Here is a 24659-nt window from a genome sequence, read left to right on the forward strand (position 1 = left end):
ATTGTAAAGGTAAATTTGAGATGTATAAGTAAGTCGACAACAGGAGCAGGAGAAAAGTTCCAGCAGGGAATCGTTCGTTTCTGGAGCATAAAAAATGAAAAGTATTAGTAATTCACTGAGAAACAAACTGCCTTAAATTACGTTAGAAACTACACCTCGTATTTTTATTACGATCATGACGGTCTATAAAAGTATTACAATTGCTGTTAAGTTTATTAATACATTTCTTATACCTGATAAAAAAAACAATTGTTTTGAGAATACAGCGTTAAAAGCAAATGAATTATGTCCTCTCCTGGCAAATAATAATAATAATAATAATAAATTTAGGCTACATTAGGCTGCCATAGTAAATAAACAATAGGCTTAAACACAAGGTCGATACATAGAAAAAAATAACTTCCTACGGGATAAACGTACATTCAATCATCCATCTTCAGTAACCACTTTATACTGATCAGGGTCTCGATGGATCTGGACTTTATTCTGGGAAGACTGCACATTAGGCTGGAATACACCCAGGATGGGTGGCCAGTCACTTGGAGTGGAATAAATATATGAATACTTTTTCATGATATATGTAATAGTACTCGAATGAAATCAATAAACAAAAGACAGAATATGTCATTTTAAAGTAGGGAGCCAACTTTATTCATGGAACATAAAATCCTATAGATATACATACACTCACTGGCCACTTTAATAGAGAAACTTGTACACCTGCTCATTCTGAGCAGTCGATCAGAAACCTGAGGCTACTTCAGAAACGGGCTCACTAACACTGGACAGCTGAAGGGTGATAAAAGCCCAGGTTATGTTTTTTTGATCTTCAACAAAGACTGTACATGAGTACAATTTCCATGAGATCAACAGTTTCTGGTACGCTCAAAGCAGACCGTCTGGCACCAAAATCCACGACTAAAGATTTGAAGACCGTGTCGCACAAGCTGATTGCTCTATGTTGGGGTGCACCTGTGTCGCTTAAATGTTTGGAAATAAAGTGAATCTCTATTCACATTGTGAGCAATGAAGTGGCTTCCCTCCTGTGTGAAGGCGCTGGTGTGTTTTGAGATGACGCTGGCAACCAATGTTCTTCCCCCATTGTAACCAGTGAAATGGCTTCTCTCATGTATGAAGGAGTTGATGTCTTTCAAGATGTCTCTGAGAAGACCGGAAATAAGCTTTTTTTGATTGATAGATAGATAGATAAATGAAGGTTGCTATTTGTATAGGTAGATTAGTTAAAACCAAGTGATTGATTGATTGATTGATATATAGATGACGTATGTCCAGTATTAAAGGTTGGTATTTGTACAGTAATAGCAAAAAAAAAAAAAGAGAGAAAAGAAATAAAGATAACTCCAGATGTGTAGCTAGACAGATTGATAGATAAGACTAGTTGTCTTTTTTTTTTGAGAATATTTGAGATAAGCTTCTGCTTCCTCTCTTTTTATTCTAAGAGATAGATAGATATAGCTATTTAAATAAAGGATGACTGAGTAGGCAGATAAAATTCTATAGTCTGAGTTAATAGTGTCTGTCTGTCTGTGTGTGTATGCGCGTGTGTGTATGAGAGAGAGAGAGAGAGAGAGAGAGACTAGTAAAGAGTTTAGTATAACTACGGGGTCACGTTTTTTTTTTTTTTATCTCGCTAGAGATGTCCGTCTATGAAAAGCTTATCTACCGCCAAAACTGCTCTTCTTCCTTCTTCTATCATTTCTCTTCATACGTATATAGTTTGTTCCTTCTGACTCCCTGTGGAAACTGATTGTGAATTACAAAGGAACGCACTTGTGTTTCTTAAACGTCTTGAAGTAAGTAAATATCTGTGCACACCGCGAGCAGTAATACGGCTTCTCTCCCGTATGGATGCGCTGATGTATTCGGAGTTGACTCTGTTGAGTAAAACTCGTCCCACACTGTGAGCACTGATACGGTTTCTCTCCGGTGTGAATACGCAGGTGTCTTTGAAGATCCCTCTGCTCGTTAAAGCTCTTCTCACACTGTGAGCACTGATGCGCCTTCTCTCCTGTATGGATACGCTGATGTGCTTGAAGATTACTCTGTTGATTGAAGCTCTTTCCACACTGCGAGCACTGATACGGCTTCTCTCCTGTATGAATACGCAGGTGTCTTTGTAGAGCACTGTTTTGATTAAAACTAGTCCCGCACTCCGAGCACCGATACGGCTTCTCTCCGGTGTGAACGCGTTGGTGTTGTCTGTAATTACTCCCGTTATTAAAGCTCTTCCCACACTGCGAGCAGTGATACGGCTTCTCTCCGTGGTGAACGCGCTGATGCTTTTGGAGAGTACGCTGGCACGTAAAACTTTTTCCACACTGTGAGCAGAGACATGTCTTTTCTCGTGTGGGGACACACTGGTGCTTACTGAGATGATGCAGATTAGTCAAATCTTTCCCACATGTTGAACAGTGATGGATTTCTTCCTGCATTTGTCCCCGAGTGGTGTTAGTATGAGGAGTACCAGAGCATGTTTGCTCACTGTTTGAGCTTCCTGTGGGCATCACATTGTCGTTTTTAATTTCTCTTGAGCTCAACAATCTCATATTTTCCTCAGAGTGGCTTCTCCTTATGTGATTGTAAAGGTAAATTTGAGATGTGTAGGAAAGTCGACACCAGGAGCAGGAGAAAAGTTCCAGCAGGGAATCGTTCGTATCTGGAGCATAAAAAATTTAAAGTATTAGTAATTCACTGAGAAACAAACTGCTTTAAATGACTTTAGAAACTGCACCTCATAATTTTACTACGATCATGATGGTCTATAAAAGTATTACAATTGCTGTTAAATTCATTAATAGGTTTCTTATATCTGATAAAAAACCAATTGTTTTGAGAATACGGCATTTAAAACACTGTCCTCTGCTGGTAAAAAAAAAAATTATAACATTATTAAGCTGCTATAGCAAATAAACAATAGGCTTAAACACAAGGTCAATACATGGAAACGTCCTATAGACTAAACGTACATCCAAATCATCCATCCTCACGAACCACTTTATACTAATCAGGGTCTCAATGGATCTGGACTTTATTCAAGGAACATAAAATCCTATAGATATGCATACACTAACTAGCCACTTTAATAGAAAAACTTGTACACCTGCTCATGCAATCAGCCAATCAGAAATCTGAGGCTACTTCAGGGCTCACCAAAACTGGACAGCTGAAGATTGATAAAAGCCCAGGTTATGTTTTTTTTTGTTGTTTTTTTTTAATCTTCAACAAATTATATAGACTATTGTACGTGCAATTTCCATGAGATCAACAGTACACTGTTGGTACACTCAAAGCAGACCGCCTGGCGCCAAAATCCATGAATATAGATTTGAAGACCATGTCGCACAAGCTGATTGCTCTATGTTGGGGTGCACCTGTGTCGCTTAAATGTTTGGAAATAAAGTGAGTTTCTGTTCACATTGTGAGCAATGAAGTGGCTTCTCTCCTGTGTGAAGGCGCTGGTGTGTTTTGAGATGACGCTGGCAACCAATGTTCTTCCCCCATTGTAACCAGTGAAATGGCTTCTCTCATGTATGAAGGAGTTGGTGTCTTTCAAGATGTCACCATTGTTTAATGACTTTCACACACTGTGTGCAATGATGCATCTTCTCTCCTGTGTGAATGCAATGGTGTTTATAAAGATCTTTCTGTTGATCAGAGCTCGTCCCAAACTGTGAACAGCGATACGTCTTCTCTCCTGTGTGAAGACGCAATTGTCTCTGTAGAGTACATGCTTTATGAAAAACTACTCTGAAAATGTGAGTAGTGAAAAGGATTCTCTCCAGTGTGCACGCCATTATGATCTTTAAGTAGACTCGTGTATAACAATTTTGCAACACTGTGCGCAGTGACATGGCTTCTCTTGTGTGTGAATGTGCTGGTGCTGTCCGTAATGACACCATGTTCATATTAATACGCAGAAAGTCAGACGCAATTATGTGTTAATGACTCTTTTAAGTAAAACTGAGATTATGGCGATAATAATCCTTCTCCCATGTTGAGCAGTGATGGATTTCTTTCTGATTTTGTCCATGACTGGCGTTAGTGTGAAGAGTACCAGAGCATGTTTCCTCACTGTTTGAACAAATTGCATATTTTCCTGTGAGACAGTCAAGATAAAACTGAGATGTGCAGGAGAAAAGTTGCAGTAGGACACAATTCATTTCTGGAGCATAAAGAATTTAAAGTATTAGTAACTCACTGAGAAACAAACTATTAACTTATTTTAGAAACTGCATTTCATATTCTTACCATGATCATGATGGTATTACAATTGCGGTTTATATAAGCTTATTAATCATTTTTATATCTGCTAAAACCAATTGTTTTGAGAATACTGCTTGAAAAGCAAATGAACTATGCCCTCTGCTGGCAGCAAAAAAAATAACAATAATAATAAGAAACGTTCGGCCATAGAAAATAAAAGATATACGAAGGAATAACTTCCTACAGAATAAAAGTACATTCAATTGTTCAGTAACCATGCGTGAGACTGGAATACCCCCCAGGATTGGTGGCTAAGTCACTTGGAGAAGAATAAATATATGAATGCTTTTCATGATATATGCAGATATAGTGTTGGATTGAAATGAAGAACCAAGAGAGAGTATTTGTAATTTTAAAGTAGGGAGCCAACTTTATTCAAGGAACATAAAAGACTATAGATATACATATGCTCACTGGCCGCTTCAATTAGGAAAACCTGTACACCTGCTCATTCATGCACTTATGCAATCAGCCAATCATGTGGGAACGACATAATGCATAAATCATGCAGATACAGGTCAAGAGCTTCAGTTGATGTTCATATCAAACATGAGAATGGGGGAAAATGTGATCTGGCATGGTTGATGGTTGCCAGACAGGCTGGTTTGAGAAAGGGTATTTTAGAAACCATCCATCCATTTTCTATACCGCTTATCCTACAGGGTCATGGGGAACCTGGAGCCTACCCCAGGGAGTACAAGGCGAGGTTCATCCTGAACAGGGTGCCAATCCATTGCAGAGCACAATTACATACACATTCACACACCATTCATACACTACAGACACTTTGTACACGCCAATCAGCCTACAATGCATGTCTTTGGACTGGGGGAGGAAACCGGAGTGAACCCCCGAAGTACAGGGAGAACATGCATACGCGGCAAACACAGGGCAGTGGCGGGAATGGAACCCCCAACCCTGGAGGTGTGAGACGAACATGCTAACCACTAAATTATCGTGCTCTCATTTTAGAAAACACCAAAAAACAATCTGAATTTTGTATTTAAGAAACTGCTGATCTCCTGGGATTTTCATGCACAACAGTCTCTAGAGCAGGGGTTCCCAAATCTTTTGGGTTCCCAAACCAAACAACCCCAATTGGACATCAAGAATTTTCTGCGACCCGATACTTGACTACATTTTACTGCTGTGCCATCGGCAATGTCTTGACCAAAGGGATTTCATTGTGGTATGGCAACTGCTCTAAAGGCTAAAAAGGGCTTTGTCATCATCATAGGCCAGAGAATCACTGAAACCCAGCTGCATGGCCTGGAGGATACCTACAGTTCCCGTTGACTGTGGAAAGCTTCTAGCATCAAAGATACCGCACACCCTGCCACCACCGCTTTGTCATGCTGCCATCTGGGAAGCGCTATCAGACCATCAGAGAATGGACATCCACATTACTGAACATTTTCTAGCCCAAAGCCATCAGCACACTCAACTCAGCACTGCATAATGCACCCGGTCCTCCAAATCCACTTTATCCCCAGGAGTCTGTGGCAGTTAGGCAGGCAGAAACGCCTCGTCAATGAGAGAGATCACAGGAGAACGTCCAAACTGGTTTGAGTGGACAAGAAGGCTAGAATACGTCAAATAACAAGTTTGTACAAGATTCTGGGGAGGTTTTCTGTGATTGTTGCAGCAAAAAATGCTAGATTTTGCGATAATTGGCGAAATTTGCAATTACACGAAATTGTTTTGCACGACCTTTCGCAACAATGTTTGTTGGTACATGAGATCTTTTAGCTGTACTCATGTTTGACACACATGAATTGAAGAGGGCTTTGCCTAAATGAGCAGTGAAGACGTCACATGACGTGTCTTTGTCCAAATCCATGGTAATTTTGAAAAATTGCAAGCTGCTCTGAATATTGCGGATTTTGCGTTAATTTCTGCGATCGCAAAATTGTGATGTATTGAAGGGACTGAATAACCACTCTTTACAACCATGGTGAGAAGAAAAGCATCCCAAACCATGAGGCAGATGGGCTACAGATCACACTGGATTCCACTCCTATCAGCCAAGAACAAAGATCCAAGGGTATAGTGGGCCAAAATTCAAGAGTTAAAGATCAAAAAACAGAACTGGTGGCATCTTCCCATTCCCCCCCCCAAACTAGACAGTGTTGTACATTAAAATGCGAGGGGTTTCAGTGGTCAGCAGTTTCTGAAACAATTAAACCAGCCCGCCTGCACCAATAACCTTCTATCTAGATTCGAAGATCATGTGGCACAATCTGACTGCTCAACGTTGGTGCACTTGTGCTTTTTAAACGTCTTGAAATAAGTGAATCTCTGTCCACACTGCGAGCAGTGATACGGCTTCTCTCCTGTGTGAATGCGCTGGTGTGTTTTGAGATTACTCTGGTAAGCAAAACTCTTCCCGCAGAGCGAGCACTGATGCGTCTTTTCTCTTGTATGAATGCGGTGGTGTTTTTGAAGATCGTCCAGTTGATTAAAGCTCTTCCCACATTCTGAGCAGTGATACGGCTTCTCGCCCGTGTGAATACGCTGGTGTCTTCGTAAAGACCTTTTCGTGTTAAAACTCTTCCGACAATGAGAGCAGTGAAACTGCTTCTCTCCTTTGTGAATGAGTTCGTGCTCTTTGAGATTAGTCTGGCGTGTAAATTTTTTCCCACACTGTGAGCAATGATACGTTTTCCCTCCTGTGCCAATACGCTGGTGATAATAACTCGTACCACGCTCTGAGCAGTAATACAGCTGCTCTCCTGTGTGAATGCCCTGGTGTCTTTGGAGATCACTTTGTTGAATAAAGCTCTTCCCGCACTGTGAGCAGACGTACGGCTTCTCTCCTGTGTGAATTCGCTGGTGTCGTTGTAGCGTACTGCTTTTATTGAAACTACTTCCACAGTGTGAGCAGAGATATGGTTTCTCTCCTGTGTGAACGCGCTGGTGCTCTTTGAGTTGACGCCGTTGTCGAAAATATTTTCCACACTGTAAGCACTGGTACGGCTTTTCGTCCGTGTGAATAAGTTGGTGGTTTCTGTAACTACTCCGTTCTCTAAAATGCTTTCCGCATTCTGAGCAATGATACGGCTTATCCCCTCCGTGAATACGTTGGTGTTTTATTAGAGTGCCCTGATCAGTGAAACGCCGGTCACACTGTGAACACTGATACGGCTTCTCTCCTGTATGAATGCGCTGGTGTCTTTGAAGGTTGCCATGTTGATTAAAGCTCTTCCCACAGTGTGGGCAGCAATACGGTTTCTCTTTTGTGTGAACGCGCTGATGTTGTCGGAGATGACACTGGTAAGTAAAACTCTTTCCACATTGTGAGCAGGGAAGTGGCTTTTCTCTTGTGTGGACACACTGGTGCTTACCAAGATTATGGAGATTCATAAAGCCCTTCCTACATTTTGAGGAGCGACATATTTCTTTCCGATTTCGTCTGGTGTTCATTTGGAGAGTATCAGAGCACGTTTGCCGACTATTGGAGCTTCCTCTGGGCTCCGATCTCACATGATCCTCATAGTGGCTTCTCCTTACATGATTGTCAAGGTAAATTTGAGATGTGTAGGAAAGTCGACACCAGGAGCAGAAGACGACTTGCAGCAGGGCATGGTTCATTTCTGAAGCATAAAAAATGAAAAGGATTAGTAACCCTCAATGCAACTCATTTCTACCACTACCTCGATGCTCTAGAAAAGTATTATAATAGCTATTAAGATCAGTAATACTTTTATCAAATGTTTTGAGAATTCTGTTTGGAAAGCAAATGAACAATGCCCTCTGCCAGTAAAAACAGTGTATTCAACATTAGGCTACAGATTAAAAATTTTTTTTTTAAAATAGGCTTATACACACGATCAATACAGGGTTAACTTCCTACAGAATAAATATGCATTCATTCATCTTCAGTGACCACTTTATGATCGTTAGTGTCATGACGGCTCTGGATCCTATTCCGGGAACACCAGGCATGAGGCTGGAATGCACGCACGATGGGACCACTGTTCCCTTTAAATTTGTTTCTTACTGAGCAAAACCCATTTCTCTTGGGCACTGTTGCTAACAGTGTAGACGCATCATGTAGCACAAGCTGAATGCGCTACGTTGGTGCACTTGTGTTTCTTAAATGTACTTAAATAATTATATCTCTGTCCACACTGTGCGCAGTGGTACGGCTTCTCTCCTGTGTGAATGCGCTGGTGTGTTTTGAGATTACACTTATAAGCAAAACTCTTCCCGCACTGTGAACACTGAAACGTTTTCTCTCCTGTATGAGTGCGTTGATGTTTTTGAAGATCACTCTGTTGATTAAACCTCTTCCCACACTGTGAGCAGTGATACGGCTTCTCTCCCGTGTGAATGCGCCGGTGTCTTTGGAGATGACTCTGTTGGTTAAATCCCTTTCCACACTGTGAGCAGAGATATGGCTTTTCGCCAGTGTGAATTCGCTGGTGCCTTTGTAAGACACTCGTTTTATTAAAACTCTTGCCACAGTGAGAGCAGTGAAACGGTCTCTCTCCCGTGTGAATGCGCTGGTGCTCTTTGAGATGACGCTGCTGTGTAAAATGTTTTCCACAATGTAAGCACTGATACGGCTTTTCGTCTGTGTGAATACGCTGGTGTTGTTGACAACTACTCTGGTCGGTAAAACTTTTACCACAGTGTAAACAGCGATACGGCTTTTCTCCTGTATGAATGCGCCGGTGTGTCCTGAGATGACTCTGGCAGGTAAAACTCTTCCCACACTGTGAGCAGTGATACGGTTTCTCCCCTGTGTGAACGCGCTGGTGTTGTTGGAGATGACTCTGGCAGGTAAAACTCTTCCCACACTGTGAACAGTGATACGGCTTCTCTCCAGTGTGAACGCGCTGGTGTTGGTGAAGATGACTCTGGCAAGTGAAACTCTTCCCACACTGTGAGCAGTGATACGGCTTCTCTCCTGTGTGAATGCGCTGGTGTTGTTGGAGATGACTCTGGCAAGCGAAACTCTTCTTGCACTGCGAGCAGTGATACGGTTTCTCTCCTGTGTGAATGCGCTGATGCTGTTCAAGAGCACGCCCTTTATTAAAACTCTTCCCACACTGTGAGCAGCGATGTGGCTTCTCTCCTGCGTGAACATGCCGGTGTTGGCCGAGAGCGTATTTCACAGAAAACTTCTTCCCACACTGTGAGCACTGATACGGTTTCTCTCCCGTGTGAATGCGCTGGTGTGTTCTGAGATGACTCTGGCAAATGAAATTCTTCCCACACTGTAGGCAGTAGTACCGTTTCTCTCCTGTATGAATGCGCTGATGTATTTGGAGATGACTCTGGCAAGTAAAACTCTTCCCACATAGCGAGCAGTGATACGGTTTCTCGCCTGTGTGAATGCGCTGGTGTTGCCGGAGATGATTCTGTTGTCTGAAACTTTTCCCGCACTGCGAGCACTGATATGGTTTTTGTCCTGTGTGAATGCGCTGGTGTGATTGGAGAGTACTCTGGCGTGTATAACTCCTCCCACAGTGTGAACAATAATATGGTTTCTCTCCCGTGTGTGTGTCTTGGTGTCTTTGGAGAGTACTCTTTTGATTAAACCTTTTTCCACACTGTGAGCACTGATATGGCTTCTCACCAGTGTGAATGCGCTGGTGTTGGTGGAGATGACTCTGGTAAGCAAAAACCTTCCCACAAACTGAGCAGTGATGTTCTTCTTTTTGCATTTGTCCATGAGTGGTACTAGCTTGGAGCATACCAATGGATGTTTGCCGTGTACTGGTGCTTTCTCTCTGCATCACATTATCACTTTTACTTTCTCTCAATAACATCAGCATATGTGTTTCATGGTGATTTCTCTTTATGTGATTGTCAAGGAAAAACTGAGATGTGTAGGAAATTGGACACTGGGAGCAGGAGAAGACTTGCAGCAGGGCATCATTCATTTCTGGGGTATAAAAATGAAAAGTATTAGAAACTTACTGAGAAAAGAAACAAACTAGTCCAAATTTGTTAGAGCTCCATTCCCCCTACCAAAAAAACCAATATGAATTCAACAGCTCCCTTAAATCCGGTCTCCCTTAAATCCATGTGTGGGGGACGTTGACGGCACAACTGCAATTTATAACCTTAGGTACTGTAACTGTATAGGTACTTATATACCTACATGGTAACTTACCAAACTTGCTGACAATAAGCATTGCCTCTGGTTGTATTTCTAATGATCCTGCTTTGCATTGACATGGGGTGGGAAGCTTAAACGAAACTCCTAAGTAGGGCTGTGGTAGACGGTTAATTGGAAGAAATTATGATGTTTGTATCCGGGAAAGCCACATGATCAAGCTAGACCTTGAGAAACAGTCATTGTAACCCACTGGTCACTTTCATCACTACTTTGATCACCAGTCCCTGAAACAAATCCAGAGGACCCAAGCTGGGTTTCTCCTTCACTATTTCCTACAGAACAGGTTCCATGAATGGTAAATTCAACAAACATTCCCAAGCTCATGATTCAGCAACAAAATCCATCTGCTTTGCTGCTCCAGTCCTTTGGGAGATCAGATCCAGAGCAGCAGCAGGTGATGAGCAATTACAAACCTCCTGAGAAGATGTTTATCCCATTTAGATGCAAGCTCATCTAATACGTTACCAGCCCAGCCATTAGAAATTAGAATTTTGTCAGAACTTGTTCTGTTTGTGCTCAATTCAAGGCTAATAGACAGCTACCAACAGAAAACTGTAATGCCTTTTGGTACCCTAAAGGCCTTGAACTCACCTCAGAGAATTTTGTCACTAACCTCCCACAGTTTGACAGAAGAATCACCATACTGGTAGTTCTCTAAAGAATGTTGCCTGATCCCACTCTCAGGTCTCCCCACTGCCTACCCGACAGCAGTGCCTTTGTTTCAGCATGTCTTCAATTTCCTCCTGTCTCAGGAACATAATTATGCCACTATCTAAGCATGGGTCAGTTAGGGTCTGCTTCAAATTACCTACTCCAAGCTGGAAAAGTCATAGCTTGAGACCAACATCCAGTTCTACTGGTATTAGTTAGAATTTACTCAAATTGGGTTGAGTACATCACTGCATGGTCTAGGCAGTGAAGAACTTCTAGCAAACATTGTTAGAAGCATTCATATACAACAGCCACTGTGGGCTGAAGGGTAGTGGATAATTATAATATAAATCAGGGCTGTACGTAACCATTCGAGGAGCATTTTTTCTTCCAGAGGTAGTCGAACGCAAGGCCAAGGTCTTTGCCGTAGTCATCTTTGTACCACATCAAGAGTTCTTGTCCTTTTTTGATGGGTTGACAGCAACGATAGAGAATGCCTCCTCGATACTGGAATGCCACAAGATTCTGTTCTTCTTCGTTACGAGCACAGTTCACATACCTGGAAAATAAAATGACAGACAGTGAGCAAAGGATGAGGGAGAGAGACATGCAATCAGTTCAAAGCAGGAGAAAGAATGGCTGCCTTTGATTTGGCTCACTAATAACAGTGGTTGTCAGTGGGATGATCCATGCAAGGAGAGCTAAAATGCAGCCTGACCCCGTGTGTTTTGTCACCAGCTTCTCTCAAACATGATGTAGGTTGATACAGTTTCATGCTGGCAACCTTGGAGATTAGGACCCTTTTTCCCCTAAAACATTTGAAATGCCTTGGTAAGAGTCTGAAGACCAGGTTGAGGTTCTAGTTCCAGTAGATATTTTACCTTGGCACTACCCATCTGAAGAGAAAATGGATTCAATACAGACAAGCCAGTCTGCAGTTTTTGGCTGCTAAAGGGGCATCACATGAGTCAGGGGTTTCAAGGTGATTTCATGGATTTTTTTTCCTACCTTTGTTCCAGATGGCATTAAGGCCCTTCAAGGATAATAACCACATTAGCTCAGCAGTCAGCCTTGGTACATGAGAAATGAGAAATGCCACTCACCCAAAAAAAACTGTCATGGTTTCCCCTGAATAACTGCTGAACTCACAGCATGCGTGGCAGCTACATCGACCTTGTAGAAGCGCACAAAGGTACATGGCGAAGCCCAGGTAGCAGCCGCACAGATCTCTGCCATGGAGACTCCCGTAAAGGCAGCCCAAGACATAGATACAGCCCTAGTAGAGTGGCAGGAAATACCTCCTGGCAGGGGCCATTGAGCTCCTCAGTATGCCAGAGTGATCACTACCACAATCTAGTTTGACAGTCTTTGCTTTCACACAGCGCCACCTTTCTGCTCACCACCATAGCAGACAAATAATTGATCGGTTTGCCTGAGGAGATCCCCCGACCCAGTCGATTCGGACGAGCAGTGAAATGCAATTAGATCAGTGGACTGATCCACAAATTAAGGAAACAGCACCTTAGAAAGAAAAGACAGATTCGACCAAAGCGCCATGCAAGAACCCTCTGGCAACCAACGCATGCATAACTCACTAACCGACAACACAAGTAACTCACTAACAAGCTTACTGGAAGCAATGGCTAATAGAAAGGCAGCATTCAGTGACAACAACTTAAAGTCAGAAGACTGCAAAGGTTTGAATGGTGGCAAACAGAGAAAGTCAAGCACAAGTGGTAAATCCAACCTGGGAAAATGGGGGTTGCGGGCAGGCCTTAAGCGTCTCGCGTCATTCAAAAACTGCTCACCAAGGCATGGGAACCAACGGCAGAGCCATCAACAGGCAAACGATATGCAGAAATGGCCATGACATATACTTTCAATGTGGAAGAAGCCCTGCGTGCATCCAAAAGATGTTGCAGAAAAACTCCATTCTCCTGAAATCTCACAACATGCAGGATCTAACCCGCGACCCCTGCACCATGAAGAAAAAAGATCCCAATGCACAGTGTACGGCTGACATGTGGATGCAGCTCTAGCACCAACGACATTATGAACAACAGCAGGTTAACATTCAGCAAGAAGAGGGTTCGACCCAGAGGCCAAATCCAAAGCTGCAGATGGGCTGGGTCTGGCACCCAGATCCGTTCATCCATTTATCTGCGAAAACAGATCCTTCCGGAACGGAAGCTACCACAGTTTGTCCACCAATAGTCTCAGAAGTATGGGAAACCAAGATCTGGCTGGCCATTGGGGTGCTACGAGGAGCACCCTGTGGTTGCACTGGGAGATCCTGTGTAGAGTCTCCCACAACAATGGAATAGGAAGGAACACAAACTAGGCAGTTTGACCAGTCGTGAGCCAGTTCATCCAATCCCAGAGGTCTGGACATTTCAGTCCTCACAAACCACAACCGACAGAGAGTGTTGCTCGTGATACAAAAAGATCCACCTCTGCATCACCAAACTGATGCCATATGCTCTGCACCACCTCCGAGTGAAGCCTCCATTCTCCCAAATAAAGGAGGTCCCTTGAGAGAACATCTACTACCTGGTTGTTGGACCCAGGGAGGTGCACCGCCATCAGTTATGCTAGTCGAAAGAGACCAGCTGAGAATTCTGTGAGTGAGATGCAAGGATTTGACCGATCTTTTGCCACCCTGATGGTTCAGGTGAAACACCGTCGAAGTATTCTCGGACCGGACCAGCACAAGATAGCCACGCGTAACTCCAGATGGTTGATGTGGTCCGTGGACAGATCTGGAGACCAATGGCCGCATACAGCCCTCTGATTCCACATAGCGCCCCACCGAATGATGGAAGAGTTAGTTGTGAGCACCTCCCGTCGAGAAGGAATGACCCCTAGTGGTACACCCGCCCTTAAGAGCTCCCGGCAATTCCATTGCATCAAAGCATGGATCCAACAGTGGGAAACAAATATCAGCCGATGACTATGTCTGGTGCCATTCAACTTGAAGCTGTTTTTCCACCGCTGGAGAGGCCCGAGCTGGAGCAGGCACAGCGGAATCACTGAAGTGACAGCAGTCAGCATTCCCATATGCTGCAGGAACACACTGTATGGCAACATCACTCACCACCGCAAACGAGCAAGGAGCTGTAGAATCTTGTCTGCTCAAGCGTGTGAAAGGGTAGCAAACATTGTATGGGAGTTCAGAGCCATTCCGATAAAGGTAATCGACTGCACTGGACTGCGGCAAATCTTCATCATGTTCACCGTGAGGACCAGCCTCTGCACATGCTCCAAAAGCAGTCTGGTGTTGCAGACAGCTTGATGCCTCATGGAAGCACAAATCAGCCAATCATCCAGGTAAGGCAGGAGGCACATTCACCTGGACCACAGTGGATACAGAGCCACACTCATGCACCTTGTTAAGACATGAGGGGCCAGGGACAGACCAAATGGAAGAACCTTGAACTGTTAAGCTTGGTTTTTGAAATTGAAATGTAGGAACTTTGTGTTGAGGTGTGGTTGGAATGTTAAAGTACACGTCCTTCGTCAACACACATAAACCAAACCCCAATCATGGCAGACCAAAGAACGTCGGCTGTGTGTAGCATACGAGAACTGGACAAAAACCACCGTCTTTTTTTGGAACAAGAAAATAAGTTGAATAAAAAATATCCCTCTGAACGAGGGAGTGAACCTTTTCTATGGCTCCCTTCTCCAACAGAGAATGGATTTCCTGAGAGAGAGCCACTGAACGAGCTTCATCCCAGATCAATGTAGGGACAATCCTTGAGAACTTGGGGGGCCGGCATCAAAACTGCTCAGCGATGGTCATATAATGATGGCAAGCCTGAGCTGGTGGCACTTTGGAGGCAGTATTGAGCTGCACCACCTGTGTCAGCTGGTGAGTAGCCTCCAATAATTTCACCCATTTTCCAGCAGCTCCGTAACATTAGGCCCAAAGAGGTACCCGGGAATGATATGAAGGTCCGTTTACAGTCTTCAGGCAGTTTTGGCTGAGAGCGAAAACTGTAGAAAGCTCATCCAAGTCAGGCTGACATGAAAGAAAAGGAGAGTTAAGAGACTCATTCTCAGTTCTACCACTGGCACTACCCTGATCCACCTGTGTGGATCACACAGGCGTGGCAGACCCTGCCGGCTGAAGTGACTGAGGGCGACGCTTTATGTCTGACATCTCAGAAGAAAGGATAGCCACAGTCTTAAAAGAGAATTCTCTTCCATACTATCCCTCCGGGAATTCACCTTTTTTCTAGATGGGGGGCACTGGCTGCTGCAGATATACAATGTTTCCGAATCCGTGTGGCAGAAGTAGCTCTAACCCCACAAGTCCCACCTCCGAACTGGGGTCCAACTCCGTGAGACGGAGCCGTCTCGCCGATAAAGGCAGCAGATTACAGTGCAGGCACAGGTCCGTGATATCATCTCTTAGATACTGAAGTCCCAGACAGGACGGACAGAGATTATGGCCGTTATCAGGGTATTTGGGCACAGCCTACATTACAGCGGAAAGCCCATGACAAAAGAACTGTGTCCCATGATCGCCTCAATAATAAATGACTTCAGATAGAACCAAAAGGCTAACAGCAAGAACGCTCACAGAATGTGAAGAGAATATATCTGTGACTGCTATTAGTCTCCAGATAACACAGAGGAGCACAGTTTCACAAACTTCCACGTAAAATAAGCAATGTAAGCTAGCAGGAAACAGCCAACTTTGGCACGGTATCACTAGCCACCGGATAGCACAGAGTGTCACGAAATTCTGTCTAAAAACAGCAACCTAAGCTGGCTGGGAAGCGCCAGCTTCAGCACGGCAACATTAACCACCGGATAGCACCGAGAAGCACAGTGTCACAATATCCAGTCTAAAGATAAGGTACTTAAGCTAGTGGGGAACTGCCAACATAGCACAGTAACACTAGCCACCAGATAGCACCAGGTCACAAACAGTTTGAAAAAAATAATTCAATAAAGCCAAAAAACTCACAACTCCAAGAGAATATCCACTCCGGTTCCCAAAAACCTAGGAGCATGCTGTCACAGCTTGCAAGGGGGATACGTCACTGCTCTGTAAAACCTAGTGCACACTACACAATTTTAAGCCCGTTTTGCAAGTCGCCGAGCGATCAGTGCTCGCCAATAGGCAGTCGATCGTTTTGTGTGAACTACTCAATGACGCATTACCGAGGCTCGCTGAAACATTGCAGAGGCATCGGCGATGCCACACATATTTGGCATGCTAAATATCTGAAGCTGTCGTGCAACTCTACATCTTGTGGTGTGAAAAGGGTCATCACTGCCAGTGCTCGCACAGCAAGCTACACCCAATGAGAGAGCAAGGCATGGGGAGAGGTCACTGTGAGGAAGGGGAACCCGCAAAACCTTTTTACTCCTCTACAACTCTCTCTGTAGCACACACAATCTCTGCTGCCACGTTTAATCCATTCTTTCACCCACGTTCTTTGTCTTTTCCTTTCTGGGGTTTCAGCACAAATCAATCATCTCACAAACAGCTTGCACCGCTTGTTTCTCTCCTACATCCATCTTCAAATAAACAACTCATGTTTCAAGCGTGGTTTTCCCATCACATATCCATGTAATTTCTCACGTTTTCATGACAAAATGTAGTTTGGACACCAGATAGAGTCATCGGGTGACAGGGTCGGTGTCAGCTCATATAGTGTGTGACCCCGTCCCCAAGCAATCACGTAGCATAAACACCACAATGACTTCATGACTCCCGATTACAAGAGAGCAAGTCGTGTAGTGTGAACTTGGCTTAAGCTGCACTCGATAGCGCAGAAAAACAATGACCCATCACAGTCAAGTGAGAAAACAAAAGAGGCTGAATGCTGAGCTAATGTGGTTATTATCCTTGAAGCTCAGCCTACTTCACCACATGACTTTATTGGTATATCGTATAGAACTATCAAGCTGCCAATGCGATAATCCATTAGTGCTTAAGCACTGCCTCTGGCGGTCAGTAGGGATGAAACAGAACGCACCAAACATGGGTTATTTACTTGGAAACACAGACAGGTTGTCACAGCTACAATGTTGCGATTCCAAAATAATTATCAACTAACCCCTGTCTTAAATACCAGTGAATTATATAGCAACAAGTTACCATTTTATTAAAACAGACATCAAAGATTTTTATTATTTCAAGCTGGGCAGCATAGTGGCACCAGGTGTAGTGCTGCCACCTCACATCTCCAGGGACCCTAATTCAATCCTGAGCTCAAGTTACTGAAAGGTCCATGAAGAGTTTTGCATGCCCACTAATGTTTGTGTGGGTTTCCTCCAGTGTTGCCAGTTTCCTCCCATCTCCCAAAAATATGCATGTAGCTGGACTGGATATACCAAATCTAGAGTTTTATGGGATATGCATAAGCATATGGGATATTTCCATGCCTTGTCTGTAGACTCCTTATGGGCCCAGTTTGCACCAGTTTGTGATTCTTGGATAACACTATACCTTTATGTTGCCTAAAGGTTCCTAAGGGTTTTGAACATAATAGAAGTATTCACTGCTGTTTGGGCTTGGGTCCTTGTATTCTCTTCAGTTACAAAGTGTAACTGCATTCCAAAAAGTGCATTCCTATTCAAGATGATTCCAGTGGCAGATGTTTGTGTGGCAACCTCTTCCCCCTCATACTTCTGTGACTTTTTAGTACTTGGCCAATTTGACCACCTCTGTGGCTCACCTTCTTGAGTTCCCCTCCTTGACTACAGCTGTGCGAGATGTGGGTATGTGTCCCATACTATTTTATACAAAGTGACTTGACTGAAAGGAACTTAGATTATGCAGATATACACTGTTCGCAGAAGGACACGAATGAGATACAAGCATAGGCTTCTCCACACATTAGACACAACTTGATGAAAAGCAACCTGGTGAACTAAGGGAAAGTGGTGGTGAGGGGTCATCATCTGTCTTACAGGCATGAATAGATGTGTCTTCAAGCTGGCATGAATGGAGAGGATTCCCATACTGTGTGTTAACTCATTTCATCTCCTTCTGGAAACAGTGATTATAAGCATAATCTAAGGTTTTCCACTAAATAATGAATGGTAAAAACAACTAAAATACTGAATAGAATGCAGACTTGCAGTGTATTCCTTACCTCATCCAGTTGGAATGCATCTCTCTCTCGCCATCTATGTATTTCTCACACTGCCTGCTCCTAGATATCTACAAAAGAATGCATATTATATTACACATTTACGTTATATACATAAACTCAGAGATATCAAACTCAGATCTTGAAGGGCTGAAAGCCCTGTATAATCTTTAATAATCATTTCTTTAATGAGTATACACTCACCAAACTCTTTATTACAAACACCTGTACACCTACTCATTCATGCAATTACCTGGGCCCATTAATACCAATCAACCATCACTTGAATGACAGCCTATCGGAGCACCATTGCTGACCATGTGCTTCCCATCATGGCCACAATTTACCCATCTTCTAATGGCAACTTCCAGCATGATAATGCAACATGTCACAAAGCAAAAGTCACCTAGAACACCTTTGAGATGTGGTAGAACAGGAGATTCGCAGCATGAACGTGCGCATGAAAAATCTGCAGGAATTGCATGACGCAAACATGTCAACGTGTATCAGAATCTCAAAGGAATGTTTCAATGCCACAGAGAATTTATGCTGTTTTGATAGCAAACGGGAGGCCCTAACCAGTATTAGTATATAGTTTTCCAAATAAAAGTTCTCAGTTAGTGTATGTTATATAAAGTCTCCAGTGAAATTATCGGAACAGCAAGGCCAATTCTTTTGTTTTAGCTATACACTGAAGACATTTTGTTGTGGAGATCAAAAGATGACTATGAGGCAATATATCATAAGACAGACCACCCAATTTTTAAGTGAGCAAAAGTATTGGAACAGATAGTCTTAAATATGACTGTTTGGTTACATATCCGTTGCTTGCAATAACTGCATCAAGCCAGTGACCCACTGACATCACTAAACTTTTTTTTATGCTTTTCCAGGCTTTTACCACAGCTTTTTTCAGTTGTTTGTTTTGGGGGGAGTTTCTCCCTTCAGTCTCCTCTTCAAAAGGTGAAATGCATGCTCAGCTGGGTTAAAATCTGGTGATTGACTTGGCCAGTCTAAGACCTTCCACTTTTTCCCCCTGATGAAGTAATCTGTTGTGTTGGCAGTGTGTTTTGGGCCATTGTCTTGATGCATGATGAAGCTCCTCCGAATTACATTGGATGCATTTCTCTGTAAATTGGTATGTAGATTGTTTCTGTAGACAGCTGAATTCATTCTGCTGCTGCCATCATAAGTTACATCAACAACAAAAGATTAGTAAGCCCGTTCCAGAAGCAGCCATGTAAGCCCAAGCCACAATACTACTTCCACCATGCTTGACCAATGAGCTCATATGTTTTGAATCATGAGTAGATCCTTTCTTCTACACACTTTGGCCTGTCTATCACTTGGGTAGAAGTTAATCTTTGTTCCAGAACATAAGTGGCTCATCTCTGTATTTCTTTGTGAATTCCAATCTGGCCTGGCCCGAGATACATGCCACGCATGTTTATTATGTTCTTCATATTTTCCAGGTTATTTGTACAATTGCACCTTTTAAGTCTAACAGGCTGAAAGTCTTTTATCATATTTTTGATAGTGACATTTACTATTAACATTAGGAAATAAGTATTAAGAAACTAACTCACCACCCAAGAGTAGCCACTATTCATGGCTTCCTCTCGGTCCACCAGGTCTCCTTCATACGGCCCAAAGTGTGCACCAAGTGGAATAGTCTCCCCCTTATTGAACACCCCAAGGCCTGCATCAGGAATATCAGACTTTCTAATCTCTAGACCGGGTGGAAGGGTTTGTATGGCTCGGTCAGCAATCCCCAAGGGAACAGGGGTATCAGAAATGAAAAGGGCTGGACCATGAACCTCACACTTGTTGGTGAAGTAGGATCTGCAGTCCTCACAGTCTGAAAGGCAAAAAGGCAACACATTAAATCCAAATAAACACATTTTTAGATTGCAACAAGAGTTAAATATTTCAAAATGTTGAGATCTTGCACTTGGAAGTGAATACCAGTGAAACATCCCCACTACTATTAACATCGTATGGAAACGAATGCTGGGTATGAGAAACTTCTTGAAGAGAAAGTGCTTGTGAGAGGCTGACAGATATGCTATTACCTACATCGGGGGCATTATACTGTGTCACAGACTTGGGTTAAGTGCCTCTGTACCTAGCGATTGGGTTAAACAGTATTATTAGACATGCATACAATTGCCATCCTTGAAAAAATTATATAATCCTCCAATTGCCCTTTGTCCCTCTGACGGTATTCTGTTTCCTTCAGCAATGAACATAAGGCTGCACACATTTAAAATCCCTTTGCCATCAATAACCATAGAGAAGAATAAAAACATAACAGCAATATATATCATACTGATTATATATATATATATATATATATATATATATATATATATAAATTATCATTTAATAAATAGAAGTATAAAATTATATAACAAAAGTAAGTACACATTTTTCTCTGCTTTCCGCTTAGGTTTGGTATTTCCAACAAAAACAAGTGATCATGGCACCCTGTGTGGCTAGGGAAATGATGTATTCTGAAGCCACGGCTGGATTAAGCATTGCATGTAGCTGTGCAATGCACACACTGACTAACAGCCCGTAGTAAGTGTAGTAACAGTCTCAGTGGAATGAACTATTGCTAGAATAGTAATTTTATGTAGCAAACACAGACCAGGGGATCGATACAAACAGTCAAATGTACCAGTGATGTTGCACTAAACATCAGGACTCATGGAACACTGCTTGTCCAATCAAATTAGTGGACTGAACTGTTCTGGTATAATATCTTAAAGATAACTACACATGATTTTTAGAAATCACTCAGCCATAGTTTAGCAACTTAGTCTGTTTGAACATCTTCAACCAACAACAATGTCTTACAGAGAAACTCATCATCTTCAGGTTCTTCCTCTTTTACAGGTTTCTTCTGGAATCCTCCAGTCTGTTGGTCAATAATCATGACACATTCTACAGGACTTGATGTACCACCACCTAAAAGTCCACAAATTCAATTAAAAAAAACAAAACAAAAACAAAACAAAAAAAGTCAGTGGGACAGTCAACAAATTAAGCATTGTTAGGCTAAAAGGTGTTAGTGAGACAAATTGGATTCTGATGTTGTCTTACAAGGATAGCCTTCATCTTCAGGTTCTTCCTTTTTTACAGGCTTCTGTTGATCCACAGGGATGACAAATCCCACAGAACCTGACGTCCCGCAATCTGAAGTACTGCAAGTCTCTGTCTTCACATCCGTACAAAGCTAGTGACCAAAGAACAATAATTACTGGGGTGGTCAAGTGATAAATTAAATCAGCCCACTGGGCAAGTCTAAACCCCAGTTTGCTACCCCGTTCCATGTTTTTTCCAGGTTGCCCAAAAACCATAGTGACTAGGCTTAAAAGTGGTAGCTAACCTAATGTAATAATATATGGCCAGCTAATTAGCCAGTTAAATTAATCAATACAGAGTAAAAGATACGAATTTCGATGGAGGGGGCAACTGCGTCACCATAATCATGATTATATCATGATGAACCTAACTAATATCATCACTAAGCAATTGGCAAACGTTAGCTATAAGCTGCAGTGTTCTCTGCAGTTGCTCAACTTACATCTTAATCTACTGGGCAACAACAAATAACCCAGTGATTTGTCTATCCCTGAATTATTAGCAAAAATGTACACAGAATATAAAAAGAGTCTAGTCAATTTCAAGTTTTTCTGTGCTGTAACTTGCCTCACAGATTGCAAAAGTTTGCCCAAGTGCTGAGAGCAGACACATTGATGACTCCACTATAAAGACTTAGGAGATTGCAATGCATGGAGCAATGCCCGGTTCTGTGTTCAGGCATCTAATGGAAGCGTTACACCAACATTAGGCAGGAAGGACTACACTCAGGCTTATTGAAGGTGCCTGGGTGTCCGTCCCCTATTCTAGGTGCCAGTACTAGAGACCATCTCTGGTGCTAGACATGCATAGGCACTGAGATCCCACAGGGCATGCAGAAGGTCAAAAATTAAAATAATGGCACAAAGAGAAGAAGGCCATGTGGCTGATATTTAGTAATAATATTCCCTCATTGTAGTTATTTATTTAAAAAGAAAGAGCACTGACCTCTGCTGATTCCATTATAAGACATCTAAAGGGTGCAATTCTAGGGGGGAAAAAATGAGGCTCAATTTTAAACAGTGCATACAGTAAATCAATCTACACACGTCATGCAAACAATTAAGATACTGTTAGATCAATAGAAAAAGAAAGAAACATTGCCCCGCTGAACAGATACGGACACGAAACACACGCTCCGTCTTCGTCTCTAGAAAAAGGTTGCTGGTTTCTGCATTCATCAGTCAAAATAAATGTTTTCATTAAGTTAATAATTAAACAGATACATAGCAGACAAATATACATATAGACAGTTTTATTTTGTACACGAACACCAACTTAATCTTCACCTATCATCATTCCCTGTTAACCAAATCTGTCACCACCTAATAAAACAGTTTAAGTCACTAACCAAAGTAAGTATACAAACTGAAGCTATGATAAAAGAACAAAAACAATGAACCTTTCTTAAAGAAATTCCTAAAATCCTCTGACCAAGTATATGGCTGTGTCATCTGTCTATTAAATAAATGCCAGCCCTTCAGGGTGAAAAATAAGGCTCAAAATATTCTGCAGTAGTTTGGCACTGTGACTCAAAAAGTTGTCTTTCATCTGACATCTGAAAGCTAACTACTGTCCCAACTGCCGTACAATACTGATAATGCTCTAACACTTAAAGAGTGCTGAATGGCAAACCTTGTTAAATAATATTGTTTCTTCCTTATACTGTCTTATATTTTATAAATATATTCTCATATATCTTATATTACTTTTTGCCTTTTCTTATACGTTGACGTGGGTGAAGAGGGGTCAATTAAAAAAAAAAAAAAAAAAAACCTTAAGTAATATAGTCACGGAGGGTATGTACATTTGTCACTCTATATTAAGGGTGGGGATCCTTATAGACTGTGGAACAGAAATGTACTCAGTGTGTCTCCACCGATTTATTTCACATTGCAGTACAACCATGTTTCTTTTTCACCATTATGGACGAAACACCCGTTTCTTTTAAAACATCATCTTTAAATGTTTAACATACGGATCTATGTGAAGGACCACCGATATTAATCTTTGACCTACTCTTGTGAAGATAATGACGGTTGGTGATGACCTTTCACCTGGTTCGTGAGTGTTAGACAGAGGATATGCATGTATGTATGTATGTATGTATGTATGTATGTGTGTGTGTTTCCTGTTGTCTCAGGAAACTCGTGGTCAGAAATAATCACGACGTTTTTGTCTAAAAAGTAATTCAGGGACCTATTACCACAACTTAATTAAATTTGTGGTTGCAAGATAAAAATTCTAATTTATTGATTTAATTAAATATTTAAAGTTGTAAACATTATTTTTTGATGAATTGTGTTGACATAATAACGTTGATAATTACATCAACTTAATATTGTGTGCAATTTAAACTGAAATTTCTGCCTTAATTGATTTAAAACAAAATTTAAGTAGTAGTACATTTACATTTAACAGACGCTTTTATCCAAAGCGACTTACAAATGAGAGAACACAAGAAAAGCGATCTAACAAGCAGAGAACAATACAAGTAGCACTACCATACAAGATCTATTAATTGAGCTCTAGAAGAAAGCAGTAACTTAACGAAATTAAGTCTTGATAACTTCAAGTCACTAATGTCAAGTCCGTACCCATTTAACATGCCTGGACAAATTCAGACAGTTAAGACTGTGTTAGAGGACCTGTAGTCTGAATAAATACTATACAACGGACGTTTCAGTGTGAGTATCATTTCATTTACAAATAAATTCTACAAAAGCAATGAATTTGGGACATATTCTCAATTGTGATATGACCAATAGTGGACTTGTGTATAGGCTACACCTGCTAATACAGTTGATGGACCAGTTGATTTTGCACTACTACACATAGCTAATACTAGTCATATTTAACAGTGTAATTTGAAAATGTAGCCTTTAGTTTACCATAGCAGTGGAAAAGAATGAAAAAGTTTCATTTGACAAATCTGCTCATCTAGAGAGGGCTTTTCATTTGTGCTATAGGAAAGAAAAGCATCATTAAATTTCTGCTTATTCGTGTAAACGTCAACTACATTGTGTAATCTAATTTCATGTATTGACACATTTAAAAAAAAAAAATCTTTTGTCATTCGCACATATAACCTTCTAGCTACATTGTAGTCAGTTTGCTCTTTGTGCAGAATTACACGACTTAAAATTAGTCATTTTTCCTGGTTTAAAAGGCTGAATTCAGCTGGAGAAACTCTAAATGGAGCAACGTTATTTTAAAAATGATTGTCAACTTAATAACTTGTGTTCATAATTATGGTAATTAAGTACATAACACTTAAATTCCTTTTAAATAATGTGAAATAAAAGTGTGTGTGTGTGTGTGTGTGGAATGCACATGAC

The 24659-nt window shown here is 41.8% G+C and overlaps 3 protein-coding genes across 4 annotated transcripts in view; all 3 read right to left on the bottom strand.

Moving 5' to 3' along the window:
• Positions 1–88: 88 nt before the first annotated feature.
• Positions 89–2689, bottom strand: LOC128618388 (gastrula zinc finger protein XlCGF49.1-like). The gene has a single exon (XM_053641966.1). The coding sequence runs from the start codon at positions 2565–2567 to the stop codon at positions 1776–1778; it is 792 nt and encodes a 263-aa protein (XP_053497941.1). The 5' UTR covers positions 2568–2689; the 3' UTR covers positions 89–1775.
• A 2-nt stretch (positions 2690–2691) lies between these two features.
• Positions 2692–7875, bottom strand: LOC128618383 (zinc finger protein 883-like). The gene has a single exon (XM_053641961.1). The coding sequence runs from the start codon at positions 7873–7875 to the stop codon at positions 6511–6513; it is 1365 nt and encodes a 454-aa protein (XP_053497936.1). The 3' UTR covers positions 2692–6510.
• A 444-nt stretch (positions 7876–8319) lies between these two features.
• LOC128618381 (gastrula zinc finger protein XlCGF26.1-like) overlaps positions 8320–24659 on the bottom strand; it is a 56777-nt gene continuing 40437 nt past the window's right edge. The window contains exons 2-8 of one of the 2 annotated variants that reach the window (XM_053641953.1): positions 22270–22309; positions 21283–21415; positions 21037–21147; positions 19764–20035; positions 18181–18248; positions 11434–11624; positions 8320–10177 (exon numbers count right to left, since the gene is read on the bottom strand). In XM_053641953.1, the coding sequence (XP_053497928.1) occupies positions 8334–10177; positions 11434–11624; positions 18181–18248; positions 19764–20035; positions 21037–21147; positions 21283–21415; positions 22270–22284 (2634 nt within the window). In that variant the 5' untranslated portion in view covers positions 22285–22309 and the 3' untranslated portion in view covers positions 8320–8333. Of the gene's footprint in view, positions 10178–11433; positions 11625–18180; positions 18249–19763; positions 20036–21036; positions 21148–21282; positions 21416–22269; positions 24588–24659 lie in introns of those variants that run through there. The other variant, XM_053641954.1, reaches the window with a different exon arrangement.

This window comes from Ictalurus furcatus, chromosome 14, assembly GCF_023375685.1.
Source record: "Ictalurus furcatus strain D&B chromosome 14, Billie_1.0, whole genome shotgun sequence".
Taxonomy (NCBI): domain Eukaryota; kingdom Metazoa; phylum Chordata; class Actinopteri; order Siluriformes; family Ictaluridae; genus Ictalurus; species Ictalurus furcatus.

Coding starts and splice junctions, on each gene's coding strand:
- LOC128618388 (XM_053641966.1), bottom strand. CDS start 2,567: ATGAGATTGTTGAGCTCAAGAGAAATTAAAAACGACAATGTGATGCCC.
- LOC128618383 (XM_053641961.1), bottom strand. CDS start 7,875: ATGAACCATGCCCTGCTGCAAGTCGTCTTCTGCTCCTGGTGTCGACTT.